This window comes from Eleutherodactylus coqui, chromosome 6, assembly GCF_035609145.1.
Source record: "Eleutherodactylus coqui strain aEleCoq1 chromosome 6, aEleCoq1.hap1, whole genome shotgun sequence".
Lineage (NCBI taxonomy): Eukaryota > Metazoa > Chordata > Amphibia > Anura > Eleutherodactylidae > Eleutherodactylus > Eleutherodactylus coqui.
Window position 1 is genome coordinate 143,783,343 of NC_089842.1, and position 20,554 is coordinate 143,803,896.

Consider the following 20,554-nt stretch of genomic DNA (forward strand, 5'->3'; position numbering starts at 1 on the left):
CACAGCAGCAAATTCTGTCCCATGTGAAAGGTCCCTTACAGGTGCACCGTGGCTCATCCACTGTTGTAGTGGAGACAGTGGCTGTGTTTGGTGGTGCAGCTCAGTTCATTCAATTAACTAGGGCTGTGGTTGGGATGAGTTGCAGTATTGGGAAGATTATTGCATGTCTGTTCGAGCAGTTATGTTCAAGCAAATGCCATCATCTGCTAATTAGTGGGCTCATGGAGTTGGACTTCACCAAAAACCACTGACACTACACTAATGCCTCATGTCCACGGGGAAAATCAGGCCCGCTACGGATTCTCCATGGAGAATCTGTAGCGGGTTCCTCCTGCCCCGCGGATATGAGGGCTGAAAATAACAATTACTCACCTCTCCGCACGTTACAGATCTTCCCTTCTTCGCAGCTTGATCTTCTCTCCGTCGCGGCCGGATCTTCTTTCTTCGGCCCGGCGGATGTGCTCAAGCCGCGAAGAAGGGAAGATCCGGGGCAGATGAGTTTAATTCTGGCGCAGGTCTCCCGTGGATCGGACGGCTTCCATAGAAGCCTGCGGGAGCCGTCCCCGCGGGAGACCCGCACCTAAATGGAGCATGTCCGGATTTTTTCCTGCACGCGGGACCTGCGCCTGCAGGGAAAAAGGACATCCACAGGTATTTAACTACCTGCGGGTATCTAGTGCATCCCTATGGGGCGCGGATCCGTGTGCAGGAAAAACGCTGCGGATTGTAAATGTTAATTTGCCTGACATGCGGCCTAAAGAGAAGCAATCAATGGAAAACCCTTTTAAAAAAAGGACAGTATCCTTTCCGGTATACAACTGCATTTGGAATCTGCCACTTAGGCCTCATGTCCACGGGGAAAATCAGATCCGCTGCGGATTTGTAACGCGGATTAGGGCTGCGAATGCAGTGTGGATGAGCTTAAAAATTGTATCTTATTACATGCGGATGCGTTTTTCACGCGCGTATGTACGCGGATGCAGTTTTTACGCTGGTGTTTTGCTCACTTTACCCCACCTCCTAGTACTTTCTCCACCTCTCAGCCTTGAAATCCGCAGCGGATCTCCCACAGCCATAGAGATCAATGGGGGCCATCCGGAGCGTGATCCGCACTTAAATGGAGCATGGCGCGTTTTTTTTCATGCACCGGAAATTTTTTAAATCACTTTTAAATACCATCCGCAGGTATTTATCTACCCGCGGGTGTCCAATGCATCCCTATGGGGCGCAGATCCGTGTGTGGGAAAAACACTGCGGATTTTAAATAACAATTATCCCGTGGACATGAGGCCTTAGTGAAGCAAATAGATTACACCGCACTGTGGCCCTAAAAAGGGGCTTCAATTCTATATAAATGAGGGGGGGGGGGGGGGGGACCAAAAAACTTCGAAACTTAAAAGGCTGCAAACTATTTTATTGCAGAAGAAATCTTTATAAAAAATATGATATGAAATACATGTGTGATGTAGGTTTTACTATACACAGGCTGAAAAGATATGCATAAAGAAAAAACTCCTGCTTATTCAGACAGTGTTAAGATGGGTTGCCGAAGACAAATTACAACAGATTTGTGGCGTGTTGACAGCTACTTGCTATTAGAAAAAAAAATAGGATATAAATTCAGGGCGAATGTGCAAATTATGTGAAACATTTGTAGTGTGCAAAATCATTTTGACCATGGCACAGACACAGTTTTCAGCTTAATTTCTTAGGCCATCTGCAAGCTGTCAGTCTACCATTATGTCAATTTTTTTCAAAGTAAGGTGATATGCATGAATACACAGGAGATTAGCTCTATTGTACTGCATAGTAAACACTTTCTGATCAATTCCTGTGGAACAGAAAAGTCGACACCAAGATAAATCTGTTTGGTTGATCCTCTAGGACAAGCAGCCACCGAACAAACTGCAGCATGTTGTACAGAACAAAAATTAGCGTAAGAAATATAAATACACTTCAAGATCTCCATTGGGGCTTAGTGTCCGCATGCAAAAATAGGATATGCACCCCAGCAGAAGATGTAGTACAAAGAGAGGCTTTTCATGGCCTTGGTTGAGGTTTAATCCAACCTTGTGTTCAATAAAAAAAAATTAAAAAAAAAAAGTTTGCGGGTATATGAAAAGAAAGTGTTAAAAAAAAACAAAAAACTTTTCAGCATGTATGCTACAGGAGTGGCAATGCTTTACATAGTTGCATATTTCAATCTTTGATGTCTAGCATGGCACCAGTAGACATTACAACATATTTAGTTCACAAACTACAGAGCTGAACGTTTTCCACTTGTAAGCAGTTTTGATAATTCTTCTAAAGGATGTCTATATATACACCCATATGTAATAAGGCTATAAATTACCTTTTAATATAAAAAGGACATAGAACATTGGACAATTTAATTTCTTCTGATCAATCACAATTGAGACATTTACAAAGTCCTTATAGATTACCCGACTTCCCTCGCAGTATCCAACTTATAAAAGCCATGTCCACTTGAAGTCCAAAATACTATAAAGTCCTTAGAAGTACAGGAGCTGATCAAATGTATAACATCTCCTCTGTAAAAAGTATATCCTTTTTGAATAGTTTAATAACCTAAGAGTTTTTCTCCCCCCTCTTCTTCCTTTTTTTGAGGAAGTCCATCATAGAACGTTTAAACCATCTGTATTGGTTGACCTATGAAGACTAATTCGTGGTCAAGAAGGATGTTTGAGATACACCATAAAGTTTAAATTACTGTATTCTTCACTCCTATACTCCAATCTCATCATCAAGGTCATCATCAAATGTGTATCCTTGACCTTCCTCTTCATAGTCTTCCTCATCATCTAGCTCTGCACGGTGACTAATATGTAGACTGTTGTCATGTTGCTCTGGACTATCCGCAATGCCTTCATAGACAGAACGTTTTTCTTCACTATCTTCATACACTGATCGGTTTCCTTCTGGATGGTCTGGGGTGGTAACAGAGACAGGTTCAAAAGCAGGGTTCGTCTTTGGCATTGTACTGGATAGACTATAACGGATTCCCTGTGGTTCTGTAACCGAGGAGGATTGTATGTATTTCTCACTATCTGTGGCATGGACAGCAGCAAATTTTAATTCAAAATCTCTCTGATCGTCTGGATTGTTCCACTCAGAAGTCAGAGGATCTTTATCCATCACACCTAGTACGTCATCCATAATAGAGGGTCCCAAGTCAAGATGGAAGGATAACATGGATTCTGCATGTTTCAGACCAGTGTCTCCGGGCGAAATCCAGTCAAACTGATCAGAGTTTCCACCTGTATTGCTGTTATTCCACAATCTGTCTGCTTTAGAGGATATATTATTCACTGGGCTTGAGGAGACACTTCCAGTCCCAGAGCCAATTCCAGAGGACTGTGAAAGTTGGCTTAATGAATCGGCCATTTTGTTTTCTTCATGGTCACCTGCCATTTTCATGAGACCATTTTTCTTTGGCAGATCCACTGGTGGGGCTGCAGTAGGACCATGGTTACTGAGGAAGGAGGTATCCCCAAACACATCACCTCCCCTTCCAACATGCATGGTGTGTCTAAAATCCCCCAATGGGGCACTGATCATCTCTCGATCAATGCGGGTTCGCTTTTTTGAGTGGGAGCTGGATTGCTTGAGGATGGGCATCTTGAGACAGGATCTACAAGAAAAGAAAAGGGATATGGACATAGTTAGTTATAGTGTTGTGCAATGACATGCCTTAATAAGGTCTATCAGAGGTCTTTCAAACTGCTGACTTTTTGTAGTCCTGGTAGCCTAATGTATATTGGCATCCAAATATCATCAAATTGCTAGACCTCTAGATAAAGGTTTTCTACAGGAATAATTTCCAAGAATCCAGTATAGAACAATTATAAATTATCATCCTCAACCCATATTGAAAGTCCCCATAATTTTGATATGTTGGTCTGACCCAGTCATAACAGTTCCTCCCTTTTACCCTAATCTCTAGTCAGTGCAATCTGTATACCTTGAGTCAATTAATGAAGAACACTAAAATAAAAAATTTGACATAAGATACAGCTTCTTGTGAGAATGTGGCTAATGTTCTTTCCATACAGCAATTGCTCACACAGTGTTGCAGCAAAATGTAATAGTACAATATGAAGTGGATAGTAAATCTGACCAACCATTGGAGTCTTAAAGGCCCATTTAGACACAGCGATTATCGCTCAAAAGATGTCTTCAGTGATAATCGTTGTGTCATTTACAGCGCAACATGATTGCTCAAGATGAGTGATCACCTTGCGCTGCGAGCGGAGAATGCAGAAGACAAGCAGGGTGTCCCCGCTTGTCTTCTGCATCCAGCTGTTCCCCACTCCGGGCGGCCGGCTGTTATACAGATGAGCACTCGAAGCAAAGGATGCAGAAGACAAGCAGGGTGTCCCCACTTGTCTTCTGCATCCAGCTGTTATACAGCCGAGCGCTCCGAGTGGGGTATGTAGAACAGAGCTGGACCGCTCTGTTCTTCATACCCAGTCTGTCATCAGGGAGCAGGATACAGCTGAAACAATAGTATCAATAGGGAGTTGGGTGGGGTATTTTCTTGCAGCACCCGCTTGTAAAGTCCGACTCTTGTCAGAGTCCTGTGCACATGCTTTTCCATAGACTTGGCAAGCCAGAAACCTACTGTGCACTGCTGAGGGGCAATCACCCCGAAACAGCTGTCTGCACGGTTATCTTATTTTTGTATAAAATTCTAGATTTGGCTCACAAGTCCCAATCATTGTTACTGGGCTTGTTAAAGGGTCAGACATTGACTTGTAGGAATGCTGCCTTTCAATTGGTGGCACTGTAGTGGTATTATTCCATCTTTGCATTTGCATATTTCCCAGAGGAGCATGGCTGGCCTTGAGGCAAGTCTCCTCACCTAGATGCTCTCCCTAAGGAGAAATAATAGCCTTCCGAACACAGAGTTTCGGTCGGTGCATGGGCTTCACAGACAGGCACCACGGGAAACAGGAAGCGGGTACATATGAAAAGTCTCTCAGCTGGCTCCCCGTCACCTGTCTTAACAGCAACACAAGTAAAGGTGCTTTGAAAAGGAATGATTGTTTTTTTTTTTTAATAAAGTATATATTTGACTGGCTTGTTTGAATTTGGACGATAAACATTCAATGTAAAAATGGCCAACGATTGAATGAATAATGATAAGTTAACAAATTATCGTTTATTTCATGCAAACATGAAAATCATTGTTAGCTCGTTCGCCACTTCTTCGGTATAAACACAGACCGTTCTGTTCTCATTTACTGGTACACTAAAGTCAACAATCCTGTTTTAAAAAAATAAAATAAATTATCTCTGTGTTTAAACCGACTGCTCCAGCAAACGGTTGTCACTAACTGTAGAAATACCCTTTGTTTATGCTTCAGGCAGAAGACATACAGTTTCCCTTTAAAATTAAAAAAGGAAAAAAAAAAAAAAAAAAAAAAAGAAAAAAAAAAGTTCTGAGGTTTGCAATATCAAACACTGACTGGAGCATGTGATGCGATTATTTGCACACCTTTGTACGTCAGGAGAGAAGAAAGAAACAAGGAACCGAGGCATATACCTAGTCCTTAGAAAAAAGTGTAAGTGTTGTGCTGGGATCATGTAGGACCCCCGTAACCTGTTCACTACACCCCTGCTTTACCAAGAAAGGCAAGAACAGGTTTATTAAATTCATCTGGCATATCTGAGGTGTTCCTCTTATATAACTTGTGTACAGTTTTCATTACAGCAAACGCCACCCTACTATTCAGAACACAAAAACACCCCAAACAGACTCCAATCTTGCCTGCTATAAAAACTTCAAAGTGCAGTCTAAAGGGCCCTACCCTTGTAATCAACGTATTGTTCTGTAACAAAGTTACACATACCTGGATAGCAAGAACCAGGCCAAGCATGTCAACGAGTAATGCAACAGAAAGGCAGGAAATAATTCATTGAGCGCTATACTCAATAATATTTAGGATACAAACGGCATCTGATCGATCCCACTGACTAATAATGAGGTCCGTCAAGGCTGTTGGAATTGTCAAATAGCAGTGTGAACATAATCTTGATCTCTAATGGTCTACAAGTAAAATGGCATAGTTATACAAAATCTCTTAACATAGTACGTAAGGCCGAATGAAGACAATGTCCATCTAGTCCAGCCTGTTTATCCTCCTGTGTTGTTAATCCAGAGGAAGGCAAAAAACCCCAAGAGCAGAAGCCAATTAGCCCTTTTGGGGGAAAAAGTCAATAATAATAGTTCAGTATTATCTGCGCTCAGATCCTTTGTTCTCCATGGGGAAACAATGCTATCAACACCCCCCCCTCCCCCCCCCCCCCCCCCGGAGAATGACTGATAAAAGTGATCATTAAAATCAAGGCAGCTTGATTTTCACGATCACCAAAAAGTGCCCGAAATGCGGGTGCCCCACGCCCATTTACACACATCGATTATCGCAAAAACGATCGCCGATTAGCAAATTTTTAGCGATACTCGTCCAGTGTAAATTGGCCTTTACATGGCAGGCAACACATTAACATCTAGTGCTGGGCACATTGTCCTGAAGGTCTACTGTACCCCTCCTCTTACAATTCAAATTACTGACAGATAAAAGGAGTAGTATACTATGAAATACATATATTCTTTTTAAATTAAATTTCTTAAAACGGATATGTCCTTAAAAAGAGGTTGCATAGGATTGTTAAAGACAGGGGACCAAGCAGACCATGGTATGAATCCCAGGGACCAGATGCACCTAGAACTTTTCTGCCAGCATCTTTTTCCCTAGTGCTTAGGCAAGTTTTTGTATGGCCAACCAGCAGACCATCCCACTACCAGGTGAATGGATCTAACTGGTAACTGAGGTCTTCAATAGTTGTATCCACTTTTACAATAATCAATCCCTTATCAGCAATATTGTGTTTAACTAATCAACCTTCTGAATATAAAAATAAATAGAAAAAGTTAAAAATTGAGAGTGATTGTTCACTGGCTGATCATTGTTCCTTTCATATGGCCCAATGATCAGGGGGGGGAGGAATGTTTGAACCTGAAAAGGGTCTTAAACATGCTTCTATGAGAAGAGGAGTTTGAACAAAGGATCAAAAATTGGAAGTAAAAATTTATGTAAAGTGCAACAGCAAAGTTCTTTTATCATCAAATCGGCGATTGTTATAGAAATTCATCTGCCCACATAGGATGACCCATAGGGTTTGTTTGAACATTGTTTAAGGTTTTGGTGCCTTGTGTTATTCTGCAGTAATGGTGTGGCTTTAGGATATACCACTAGCAGCACTTATGAACACATAATTACTGAGGGTTAAATGACTAAAGGGGGGTTTACACAAGATGACTGTTAGGTGCTTAAAGAGGTTGTCTGGCTTTGAAAAAGCAATACTCGCCTATCTTGCTTCCCGGGAAAAGGTGGCACCGGGTCCTGCGGTGCTCATGGTCTGTACAGACAGCAGAAGTCAGGTAACTGATGCAGCATCACTACCTCTTCTCCTGGCATCAGCACCAACATCCTGGGTACCATGATGCCAGGAGTAATAAATAAATTACCTGAAGTCGCTGCAGAATAAGTTGGCGCTATACAAATAAATAGTCTCTTTCCCTTTCCATGTCATACTGACACGGTCACGGTTTTTTTCCCTCCCAACTCAACTCAACCCCATTCCCCCGCTTGCGCCATCCTTAGATTCAGCTCCAAACACTTAAAATGTGTGAAGTGGTTGGCTCCCACAGCTCACTGTACTTGGGCGACATCAAATTTGATTGACAGCATGCAGTTTCCTGCAAAGCTGTGCAATTGGCCCCGCTCACATGTGGATTCATTTACCCTTAGTTTCTGAGAAGCTACTTCAAGGCTTATGAGCGATAGGATGCACTTCCCGTTCCATTAACAAAAATGGAAACCACAACTGGGAGTAGAAAAATTCCAATAAGTAAAGGATATAAAATAGCCAAACTATACCTGCAGATCTAACTTCTGATTTACTACTATAGAACGATGCATATACCTATTCTTACACCTCATGGTTCTGCTGACTCTACAGGACTGGGGTTTAAAGTTAAACCCCACAAATTTAATGCACACCCCCTGCCGCCTTTTTCTTTACACAAATCAACCATTCCCATGGAATGTCCACGTAGCACAATATTTTCACTCATAATACAGGGTATATCAGACAGATCTGTGTCTGCGCCATTTACTCTGTAGTGTTACAATAAGACTCCCCCCACCCCAAAACTAAATATTTAACAGATTCTGGCTGCAGCAGAGTGTCTGACACTTGAATAGGGAACAAAGCCCCTTCTGTCTGACTTTGGCACATGAATTACAACTTCAGATGAGACCAGAATCCCCATTTTTTTAAGTCTTTTCTCAGAAGTGAGACACCATCTCCTTCCCAGCAGAACTGTACAGCGGCTCTGGGTGGAAAGCCCCTTTCTTTGTAATACAATTTTAACTATTAACCCGCAACTTATTTTGTTATAGCTGTATAAAAGGGAGTTTGTCAGGTGATATGACCCCATAAACTAAACTTAGGGGCTCCCGGGAACTTAAACACCAAATCCGGGAACGTGAGTTTTCTACTTGCCTTCCTTGGTGTTCGTCCACTGTCAAAGCAGTCATCGCCTGCACTACTTCAATATGGACAGTAGGAGAGGACTAGTTCTCTAAAAATGGAATTCCCAGGAGTGTGTCTGACAACAGTTTGTTGACTGTTTCCAATGGCAAACAGCAAAATTATGAATGTTGGTACGGACTAGAATACAGGCTGCAACTCAGGATCAGTGCAAGAAACGTCATAAGTGTATATACAAAGTTACTCAACTTTTTAACCTTAAAGGGGTTGTCCCGCGCCGAAACGTTTTTTTTTTTTTTTCAATAGCCCCCCGTTCGGCGCGAGACAAACCCGATGCATGTGTTGAAAAAAAAAAAAAAGGATAGTACTTACCTGAATCCCCGCGCTCCGGTGACTTCTTACTTACCTTGCGAATATGGCCGCCGGGATCTTCACCCTCGGTGGACCGCAGGTCTTCTGTGCGGTCCATTGCCGATTCCAGCCTCCTGATTGGCTGGAATCGGCACACGTGACGGGGCGGAGCTACGAGGAGCAGCTCTCCAGCACGAGCAGCCCCATTCAACACGGAGAAGACCGGACTGCGCAAGTGCGTCTAATCGGGCGATTAGACGCTGAAAATTAGACGGCACCATGGAGACGAGGACGCTAGCAACGGAGCAGGTAAGTGAATAACTTCTGTATGGCTCATATTTAATGCACAATGTACATTACAAAGTGTATTAATATGGCCATACAGAAGTGTATACCCCAACTTTGTTTCGCGGGACAACCCCTTTAATTGTACATGGAAATTTAAAAAAAAAGTGTTCAAGGATGAAAGTAATTTTAAAAGGGTATTCCCCCAGGGACTTTTATGGCATATCCATAAGCAAAGTCTACCACAACCTGTTCGGCTGTGTGCGTTGGCCAGGGTTACGAAAACAGCCGAGCAGGTGGCTCTATGCACATAGGTGGTGAAGGGGGAACCTTTCATATAGGAGGGAATATTTTGTAGAAGCAATATTAGGAAAGGTTTGACTGAAAGTAGTAGATGCTTGGAACAAACTTCCAGCAGATGATGTTGGAGTATGAATAATTATTTTCCAGTATGCCTGGAATAAGCATCTCTCTATCCCAAGAGAAAAATAAAACACAAATAAGTGCAGACTAGTTGGACCATGTGATATCTTTCTGCCATCAGGTTTCTAGGTTTCGATTACAATCCATATAAGAATTCTTAATTTTGCAGTTTGCCATTGGAAACAGTCAATAAGCTTGTTTCAGGTACACTGCTAACAACTTAGCTGAGCTCCTGTAATGCATTGGGACAGTTTGCACACCCTCCAACTATTGTACAGTGGTTGGTGTACAGACTAAAGAACTTAGAGACTGCGGACAGTGAACCAGCAAGGAATTTTGGGAGAATTCAGCTCCAAAGCCTGCAAAATTGGAAGTATAAAATGGGCTGAAATTCAAGGTTAGTGCAAGACAGACAGACAGACTGTAAAAAGTAAATAAAAAAAAAAAAAAAGATGGACCCCTTAAAGAGCAACTCTTCCCCAGCTTTTTAATAATGTGTCACCAGTCACATGACCTAGCAATGTTTAAAAGCTCTGCAGCTGTATATGTATGAATGTTGCCAAGGATGAGACATTTCCCGCAGCCGTATTGTTTACATACAGCTCAGCCCAAGGGCCCCGTGCAAACAGTTTACATAGAGCTTTATAGACCAGTCACTCTCTGAATTTACTAAAAGAGGACCAAAAAAAGCCAGAAAACCCCTTTAAATCCATTTAATTTACTGAAATCACCGCTTTTGAATGGAGAGCCCCAGGTATGCGGTGGTGATGAGTACCAAGTGTCATCTGATCATGGCAGCTATTGAGTTACGATCGCTATAAAAAGTAAATATTACTCTAGTTCTGTTTAATACATTTCCACTACTACAAATATGATCCAAATGCCATATTGTCTGCTGCTTTCTGGCGACATTAAACCTTGTAAATCAACGCTTTGCTCTGGTGCTGCTAATCACACAGCCTGTGTCAACCGAGGCTGAAGAGACGTCCTGGAATCTTATTTCAAAGTCCTTATGGAGAAGGACTATTTATTTTGAGACCCTGCCAAGCACAAAAACTGCTGGGAGACAGTAACTTTATGAAGGAGCTTCAATTTCACTTAAAAAGGAGCACAAAACTTAGGGTAAGTTCAGACTTGTGTTTTGCATCCATTGCGCCTTTCTGTTTCGGTTCCATTTTTTGGGCAGAGAAGAAGAGAAAAATGGTAGTAAGACTGAAATACACCGATCTTTTTACCCATATTGATCAATGGGTTTTTTTTTAAAAAACTGAACGCTTTCAGTTGGCTTCTGTTTCAGCGTTTTTCAGGTTAAAAACAACAAAACAAAAGAATTGAACAGAAACAAACTGAAAGCATTCAGTTTTTTTGAAAACCCATTGGGGAAAAAAAAAAAAAAACCTTTCAATTTTAATTTAGTTTTTCTCTGCTCAAAAAAATAGAACAGAGACAGAAAAGCACAGGCGCAAAATGTCAGTGTGAACCAACCCTAAAAAAAACAAACAAAAAAAAAAGGCAAATCATAAGAGATGCTAATTAGAGATGAGCGAGCGTACTCGGAAAAGCACTACTCGCTCGAGTAATTTGCTTTATCCGAGTATCGCTGTGCTCGGGTCTGAAGATTCGGGTGTCGGCACGGAGCGGGGAGCTGCAGGGGAGAGCGGGGAGGAACGGAGGTAAGATCTTTCTCTCCCTCTCTCCCGCCCCCTCTCCCCTGCTCCCCGCTGCGACTCACCTGTCAGCCGCAGCGGCACCCGAATCTTCAGGGACGAGCACAGCGATACTCGGATAAAGCAAATTACTCGAGCGAGTAGTGCTTTTCCGAGTACGCTCGCTCATCTCTAATGCTAATCTTACATGTATGCTTTTGGAGGTTTTCAGAAAGGGAAATACGTAGCATAGTCATGACGAAAGACATTTTTCGGGAATTTCCTGTCAGTGACTTCATTGAGACTATTGCAAATAACCCTCTCTCCAACCTGAAATACTAAAAGGAACAGTAGATCGTATTCTATTTCACGAAGAACAGAAATGCAAAATAGTACTTCTGGTGAACCAGAGGCTGAGAGCAGAAAGATCATGGCCCTTCAAGAGGATGAGAAGTGCTAAAGTGATTGCTGACGAGTCTTGTCAGCAGTTCTCGCTGATGCCAGGATAAATTAGAGGGCGAGCGATCATTTTCAGATTTGCACATTTTCATGCTTTGTACAAATGGTCCAAATGGGACATAAAAGTAGTAAAACTGATCCTAAATGTATCTACAATAAAAGTAACTGCTACAAACACCTGAAAAGATAAAAAGGTTAAAAAAAGAAAGAAAACGAGTAACCTGGGTATCTAACACTTACATACGGAGTTTGTTAAACAGGAGACGGTCTTCGGCTTTATTCACATGAGTGTATATACGCAGCCATTTACCCGCGTAAATATGCCGGCCATCAGAAGGAATGCATTGAATCCGATGGCCGGCGTATTTAGGCGGCTAAATAGCTGCGTGTATACGCTTGTGTGAATAAAGCCTGAACGTGTTCTTGAATTTTCTATCATTCATGTCGTGCAGAAGAGTTGTAAAGTGAACTATCTGATGTATGAAGAAGTTTTTAAACAACGTTCTGCACAGGTCCTTCTAAATCAAAAATTTTACGGAAGCCCTTGTGACGTTTCACAGAACTCTATAAATACCCATGCCCCGAGTGCTGTATTTTCTTAAAATGTGACATGACTACTTTGATGGGTGCTTATTGCAAGTTTACACATTCTAATTACCCTACAAAGGGTTCTGATCTGTCCGTAATTACTTTAACTTGAATTTCGTTAAGGTCTCTAATTTCTCATGATACATTCTCATTCCTTCACTTGGGATGGGGGCAGGGAACACGGCTTCTACTCTAAACATTTTTCCTCAAAACATGGCAGCCTATAGTGATGGATAGCATCTGTCAGACGCATCTGCCGCTTGTGTATTTTTACTTCTTTTTTTCTCTTCATCTTGCACCACACATCGTGGGACATGTTGGGTTAAGGGTGGACATATCTGTAGCTGCACATGAAGTTGTCCTTTAATGCTCCATAACATGCATCACATGTTCAGTAGTTCCTTAGAAGAAACACTCCAGGCAGAACATATGTATACATTGGTATGTCTAGTGCAGAACCTGAGGGGTCGGTGCATGACACAAGAGTTCAAAGAAAATTCTGTAGAGTAACCCGGTGTCAGTCTATACATTTTGCCTGGAGTGCATAAAAACTACAGCTCTAAAAAGTATCAAGTCATTATATTACATGGCTGTGCTGTCATAGACTTCAGGGGACTAATTTGAGACATGATTTTCTACCAGTTCTAATTTAGTCCCTGGTCACATCCTGTTTGGACTCCATGTGATGCCACCGAACATGCGCTATGTTTAACCATTATGCTATTAAGATACAGTTGGGACAAGAAAAAAAAAAGGGGGATAATCTGCCAAATGGGAACTCGTCACATACATCTACCCAATGTGATCCCTCAGTATGAGGCTTATTCATGTGCAGATGGAGTGAGAGAGGAAGGAAGGAAGGGCAGGAGTTAATCAGGTCCTTATTACATATTTCCTTTCAGCCTCAGCAGACCCAACAGCTGACTTTCAGAGCTGACAAACTTCCCATGCAATCACAAAGTGAAGCAGGAAATGTCTTTGCTCATCTAAGCCCACCTGTACTGTACAAGTAAATATTTGGCCAGTTCCCCACTAGTTCTTGCCAGCTACTCCACTGCTTTGACATGGAGCAGCCATCCTTTGTTTTGTGTGTAATTGGAATGCTGGATGTTGACATAACTTATTGAGGAAAAACAAAACCCCCAATTATAAAGTTATATCAAGGAATCTCTTAATGAGTAAAGTGTCAATTGGAACATGAAGAGTCTTTATTCCAAGGAAGGGAAAAAAATTCTTCACACCAGCCCCGTCTCCAGAACAAACAGTGCAGTGATAATGCTTGGCACATGGCTTGCCAGTGTCTGCCACGCTTGATGGGCTTCATCAGCGGGTTGTGTGAGGTTTTCAAATCTGCCCAGAGTAAATCAGTGCAAGTGGATAGCTTCAAAGAGACACTAATCTGTCTCCGTAAAGCCAAATTAAGAAAAGCACATGGTCAGAAGGATGAGATTACCCTAAGAATCTCTAGGGCATTTTGTAGGAAAATATTTAAAGCCCAATATATATGTTTAGACTTTTAGCGTACGGCATTTTGCAGTGTTGTCTTATAGCACTCTTCACTTCTATAATAAAACCCTGGAAAAAGCTTATGAAAAAGGCTTAAAAAGTGCACAAGCCCTTTTATGATAAAATTAATTTCTGGCTTGAGATCTAGAGCTACCGTATATACCGGCGTATAAGACGACTTTTGAACCCCGAAAAATCTGCTCTGCAGTCGGGGGTCGTCTTATGCGCCGGTAATACAAAAAAAAAAAAAGTGTAGAAAAAAAAAAATTTATTACTCACCTCCCACGGCGTTCTGTCGCGCTCCGGCAGGATGTCGCTCGCTCATCGTCCCCGGCGCAGCATAGCTTTCTGAATGCGGGGCTTGAAATCCCCGCTTCCAGAAAGCTAATACACACGCCGGCAGCCATGACAGCATTGAATGGCTGTGATTGGCTAAAGCACACGTGGCTTCAGCCAATCACACTATTCAATGACATCATTGAATGGCTGTGATTGGCTGAAGGCGCACGTGTTAGCAATCACACCCATTCAATGATGTCATTGAATAGTGTGATTGGCTGAAGCCACGTGTGCTTTAGCCAATCACAGCCATTCAATGATGTCATGGCTGCCGGCGTGTGTATTAGCTTTCTGGAAGCGGGGATTTCAAGCCCCGCATTCAGAAAGCTATGCTGCGCCGGGGACGAGGAGCGAGCGACATCCTGCCGGAGCGAGCGACATCCTGCCGGAGCGCGACAGAACGCCGTGGGAGGCGAGTAATGATTTTTTTTTTTTTTCTCCACTGTATACCGGCGTATAAGGTGACAGTTGGGGGGTCGTCTTATACGCCGGTATATACGGTATTTAACTTTCCTTCCCAAACATTATCTATATAGGAGTCCTCCATATGCAAGGTTAGTTATACATGGTGTTCCATGTAGATTAGACACGCTTTGATTCAGAGGCGTAACTTGAAGCTTTTGGGCCCCGGTGCAAAACCTGTAACAGTGCCCCCTACTATAATGCTTTTTTTTTTTATAGTACTGGGCTCCCAGTATAGGGAAGAGAGGCCTTATGGGGCCCCTAAGGCTCCTGGGCCCAGGTGCAACCGCATCCCCTGCATCCACTATAGTTACGCCCCTGCTTTGATTTCATTAGTAGAATTTGTCTAAACACAATCCTAGTTTTCTTGATGTCCAGGGACAAACTGTTTTAAAGTGACCCTTCATTTCTGGACAAAGATGGCCGCAGCATTTCTCTGACTACCTGCTGCACCTTGTACATTAGTATAAATTGGTAGTCTAAGACACTACATGCTGCTCTGATTGGCCAGCACTGGTAAAGCAAAGCAGGTGTAGAGCCTTAGACTAATGATGCATACTAATATACAGTGTGCATCAGGTAGTCAGAGAAGAGTTGCGGCCATCTTTGTTTGTCCAGGATCGGAGGGTCACTTTAAGAATTCGCTAAAATGATATAAGGGTGGTTTCTAAAGGGTCCAAAACACCCTATTCGGGAATGGTTTTCAAGCCAACAGCTAATAGATTTGTGTAGCTTCACCTACGATGAACCATACTGAATGAGTGTAAGGAGGCTTGTTACTAATAGCATGGGTTTAGGGTATATTTGTAGTATCTTACTTTTCATTGAACCCCAGGACTGTCACAAATATTTTGCAGCTGTAAAGTCTCTTGTCGGAACATTCAGGATCATCTCACAATCCTGACTTGTGTGCTTGCCCGACATACGATACTACTTTGAAACTTTCAAATAAGTTTATTGGATGTCCTGATAAGACAAAAGTATTCAGGTATTTATAGTTCACCCTCTAAAGTAAATCAGACCTTAATTGCAGAGAAGTTCTGCTTTTGTGGGGCTTCATGCAGTTGCCTGTTAAATCGTACATAAGATCTTGAGGCACATACCTGTTAAATCTAGTAGTGCAGCTGTTTTTGCCAGCTGCCCCAGATCAAGGACATAGTTAAAGTGGGGCTTTAGTTCAGAGCTTTTGGCATGGACTACATATTCCCTTTTACCCCAAAGTTGATTAAAGTATTGTTCGGTATACTTTAGGAACCTGTTGGACCACACCAGGAGCCAAATTGATTTTTTTTTAGTATCCCGGCAATAAAAATTGCCATCAGAAAACATTAGAAAACAACCATAATGTTAGGCATAAGTAGCAACTCTTCAGATACATTGCTCTTAGTGCCAGCAACATTCTTAGTGCCAACTTCTCCATATTTTAATGGTCAATCATTTATAGAGCCATTGCCTACTTTTTCAAGGACTCTATCCATCCTTCACAGTTTGTTGCTACTTGACACCTTTACATTTGTGTTCCAGTGTTGGTTGTAATACATAGATGAAATGTAAAATTGGAACCAGTTATTGAAAAAAGGTGCACATTAAGGCCGCATGCACACAGGCAGGTTGGATTCCACATGCGGGAGCCTGCATACTGGGAATGGTCCACATGGCTCACCGCTAGACATGCGCAATACATATTTTCTTTCTTAAACTGCTGCTTTTCCCATAAAAGCCGCGAGTTGGACGGCTTCCATTGACATCAGTGGAAGTAGTCAGTGCGGAATCCGCAGGAAAATTAAGCATACTGCGATTTTTCATCTGCAAGCGAAACCGCAATTGGTTTCCACTCGTGTGCATGAAGAATCACTTTTGCATTGCATGCTATGGGTGGTATTTACTATGGAATCCAGAAGCAGTCGCCTGCTCTGGATTCCGCAATTCAAATCCGCCCCGTGTGCATTCACTCCAAGTTGAACCATATGCACATTTAATAGCCTGCGTTTCACAATCATGTAATAGACTCTTTATAGGGGTTTTATCAGAACACGTTATCCACAGGATAGGGAATAACTTGTCTATCGCTGAGGGTCTCGCTGCTGAGACACCTGACGATCTCGAGACGCGACTCCTTTGTCCTGCTCTCCTGTCACCGTAGGAGTTGCTTCACCCCAGCAGTGACATCATCCTGAATAGAGGGCTGGCCAAGCATGTGCGGTCAGTGCGCCATTCACTATCAAATGGGACTATCGCATTATCCAAGAGACACCTGCGCAGGTATTTCCAATTGAAATAAACAGAGCACTGACTGTGCATGCTTGGCTAGTGCTGCATTCAGAGTGACATAACTGCTGGGGAGGAAGCAATTTATCCCCTATTCTGTGGATAGGTGATAAAGGATTTTTGCCAGAACAACAAGTTAAGATTCTTTTTGTTTTACCACTATAAATCAAGGCTTAAGGGCTTCAATGCAGCCCCTCTGGAATCACTGCTTGTTGTTAGTCATTCAGCTTCTGTAGCAACTGGAACGTTGACATTTTTTTTTTTAGCTTCTGTGGGAGGGGCCATCTTCACAGGCTCAGTTTTCCAGCTGTCAGACCTGCAGTCAGTGTGTGCACAAGCTCTGCCTCTTCTCATCTTATATTTACCTAGACAGTCTCCATCACAGCCAAGATAAACATCCCAGTTACTACAGAAGCTAGATGCCCAATGACAAACAGTGGATTGCAGAGAGGCTGCACTTCATCCTTGATTTATAGTGGTAAAAAAAATAAAAAATGATAACAATTAAGAGTATTTCACAAGATTGACACACAGGCTATTAAATGACCATAAGTTGTCTGAAAAGTTTGGTAGGTTTTAAAGATGTATTCAGACCATAGACATTAAAAGGGGTTGTCCCGCGCCGAAACGTTTTTTTTTTTTTTCAAACCCCCCCCCACCTGTTCGGCGCAAGACAACCCCGATGCAGGGACTTAAAAAAAAAAAAAAACGCACAGCGCTTACCTGAATCCCCGCGCTCCGGTGACTTCTTACTTACCGGTTGAAGATGGCCGCCGGGATCTTCTCCCTCGGTGGACCGCAGGGCTTCTGTGCGGTCCATTGCCGATTCCAGCCTCCTGATTGGCTGGAATCGACACGTGACGGGGCGGAGCTACACGGAGCTGATCTCCGGCACAAGCGGCCCCATTCAGAAAAGAAGAAGACCCGGACTGCGCAAGCGCGTCTAATTTGGAGCTTAGACGCTGAAAATTAGACGGCTCCATGGAAAGGAGGACGCTAGCAACGGAACAGGTAAGTGAAAAATTTCTGATAACTTCTGTATGGCTCATTATTAATGCACAATGTACATTACAAAGTGCATTAATATGGCCATACAGAAGTGTATAGACCCACTTGCTGCCGCGGGACAACCCCTTTAAGGAGATGTCTGCAGGATAGCAATTCCCGGGACTATAACTGGCATAACTGTAGGGGATGCAATTAAGGAGATGTCTGCAGGATAGCAATTCCCGGGACTATAACTGGCATAACTGTAGGGGATGCAAGAGATGCGGTTGCAATCGGGCACAGGAGCCTTAGGGGGCCCATAAGGCCTCTCTTCTCCATATAGGGACCCCAGTACTATGAATAAAGCATTATAGTTGGGGGCCCTGTTACAGGTTTTGCATTGGGGCCTAGAACCTTCAAGTTACGCCTCTGAGGACTATTATCTATTGGCAGAAAAGAGGTCTTGTGAACCCAGTTCGGTAATCCAACTGAGAAATTGAGGATCAGAGGAGACCAGTGCAATGCATGCAACTCCCCCATTATAGTCTATGTGAATTACAAGTACTGTCCAAGGATATTCCATGCCATCTCATCCCTTTCTTGCTTGCTGCTAGTCACCTAGAATTGCTGAACAGGGGGTCACTGGTCTGATATGTAGGGGCCCCAGAAGTGGGACCCTCTAAATGCCCATGTCAGAAAATTGCTTTAAGCAGTTAAAAGGGAGCTTGGACTAATTAGTTCTTGAATAGTCTCTAATATAATGCCAGTGCTTAAAGTTTATCAAGGGTCACAAGATTTTCCAGCAAACATTAGCGCTAATTAAAATCAATTTTTTTAACAAAAAATGTGTATTCCCATCCTCGACATATCCACATGGAGCTCTATATAACATGAGAGCGGAAGTCGTCTGCTACAGTTCAGCAAGCCAATTCATATACATTTTCCCAAGCTGTTTTATACAGTATAGCTTGAATGGAGAATCACTACACGGAAGTAGTAAAATCAGGAATATTTCTGCCCTACAACACAAACTATAGAAGTTATTCTTATTTCTCAGCTGTCATGTCCTGGATAACACAAAAAGTTAACCCTTACCTTAATTTATTAATGGCCATTTACTAGTGTGTTGACATTTCCATTCTACAAAGTATTCCAATATAGGTTTTGTAACCTACACTTAAAATCATGGACATAAGTTGATAGCTTTAACATTTGTGATTTCCAGCTCCACTGGACCTCATGATATTCATAATTTCCCTTGAAAAATATTTAAATAAGTATTCCATTGTTTGATTAACCAAAGACACCAAAAAGGAGAAATATAGTACAGTGGATTCAGTTCAAACACAACCACTCAGAATGAACCTTGTCTCTGTTCCATGTTTCTCCAGTGAAGACAATATTAAAATGTACTTGAAGCAAGAGCAAGTGAAAGCAGGTGAAACCAACACCAGAACCTGTCGGGCAGCTTTATTATTCCTGCTATGACTTATCTCTGACTTAGTTTATTTCTAAACCTTCTCAGTAAAACAAGCGTATGTCTGAGGAATGGGGTGGAGCAGTAAAGGGGTGGTGGCATTTAAGGGTTGGCCGCTGTGTCATCATCTTTTATTTCTTGCTTAGGGCTACGTCTTGGATATCCGTGAAGATGACGTGATGTTCTTCCTTGGATTTTTCATGAGTGATCTATTGTTTGTACTATTTATTAAAATGGTGCCAAGCATTTTACTGGAAGCATCTTACACTTTATATTAAATGTTCTAGAAACTAGTGAATGACAAATAGAGAGTCATGGGGCCACAGTATTATGAGTAGAACTTCCTTCACCATGAACAAAGATTCAGTTTGCTGCCCTGGTCTTATATCTAAACACCATGAACAAGATAAGTTTCATAGGTGGTATGAAAGCTACCAGCACCTCTGACATATTACAGGCCCTGTTCTAATATCATTTTCACATTACAGTCACTGGCTAACCATGAAACTTCCAGAAACATTTATAGTAGACCAGTGGCATGGCACTTTCATAGCACCATTGAAACTTTTTTCACAGTCATGGCAGAAGTTGCACTTTCAGCAGAGTAGTGATTTTGAACTATTTTGAAGAATATTTTTAGACCAGAAGTATTTAATTTGCATTATTCCGAGTTATTACATAAGCATAGCTGTGGTTAAAAACTCGAATTTTTTTTCTCTGTGTATTACAGCCTATAACAATGCATAAATAGGAAACTTAAGCAATTATAAATCTCTGTGATAGGCCGGGCGTGTCGCCCACGAGAGACACATGAGCAGCATGTATGCAATAACATTGCATGCTTGCTGTGTGCCGCCAATCACCATGTACTAACTTGGCGTGTACGCATGCGTAATACATGCCAAGATAGAACATCCTGTGATTTTTCTTGAGCTAGTATTTTGCATGCAAAACCAGTGCAGAGAATACTCTAACAATACATTTGTGTGAGTCCAGCCTTAATATGCATCGCCTTTCTTTGTCCCAGACATCCACTTCATCTGAACTGTGCAAATCATTGGTCTCAAAGAGTTACTAGATAGTATTACAAAAGCAGTACTTTTCAGTGCTCCCTTGAACCACAGATTTAGCGCCATACAAATAAAATGGATATCTGGTACAGCAAGAGGAGGAGGTACATTTT

General features: G+C 42.2%; 1 protein-coding gene across 1 annotated transcript in view; it reads right to left on the reverse strand.

The window, feature by feature from the left end:
• Nucleotides 1-1,393: 1,393 nt before the first annotated feature.
• Nucleotides 1,394-20,554, reverse strand: part of CDC42EP5 (CDC42 effector protein 5) — a 31,154-nt gene continuing 11,993 nt past the window's right edge. Inside the window, exon 3 of the mRNA XM_066607793.1 lies at nt 1,394-3,652. Coding sequence (XP_066463890.1) covers nt 2,746-3,639 — 894 coding nt within the window. The 5' untranslated portion in view covers nt 3,640-3,652 and the 3' untranslated portion in view covers nt 1,394-2,745. The remainder of the gene's footprint in view (nt 3,653-20,554) is intronic.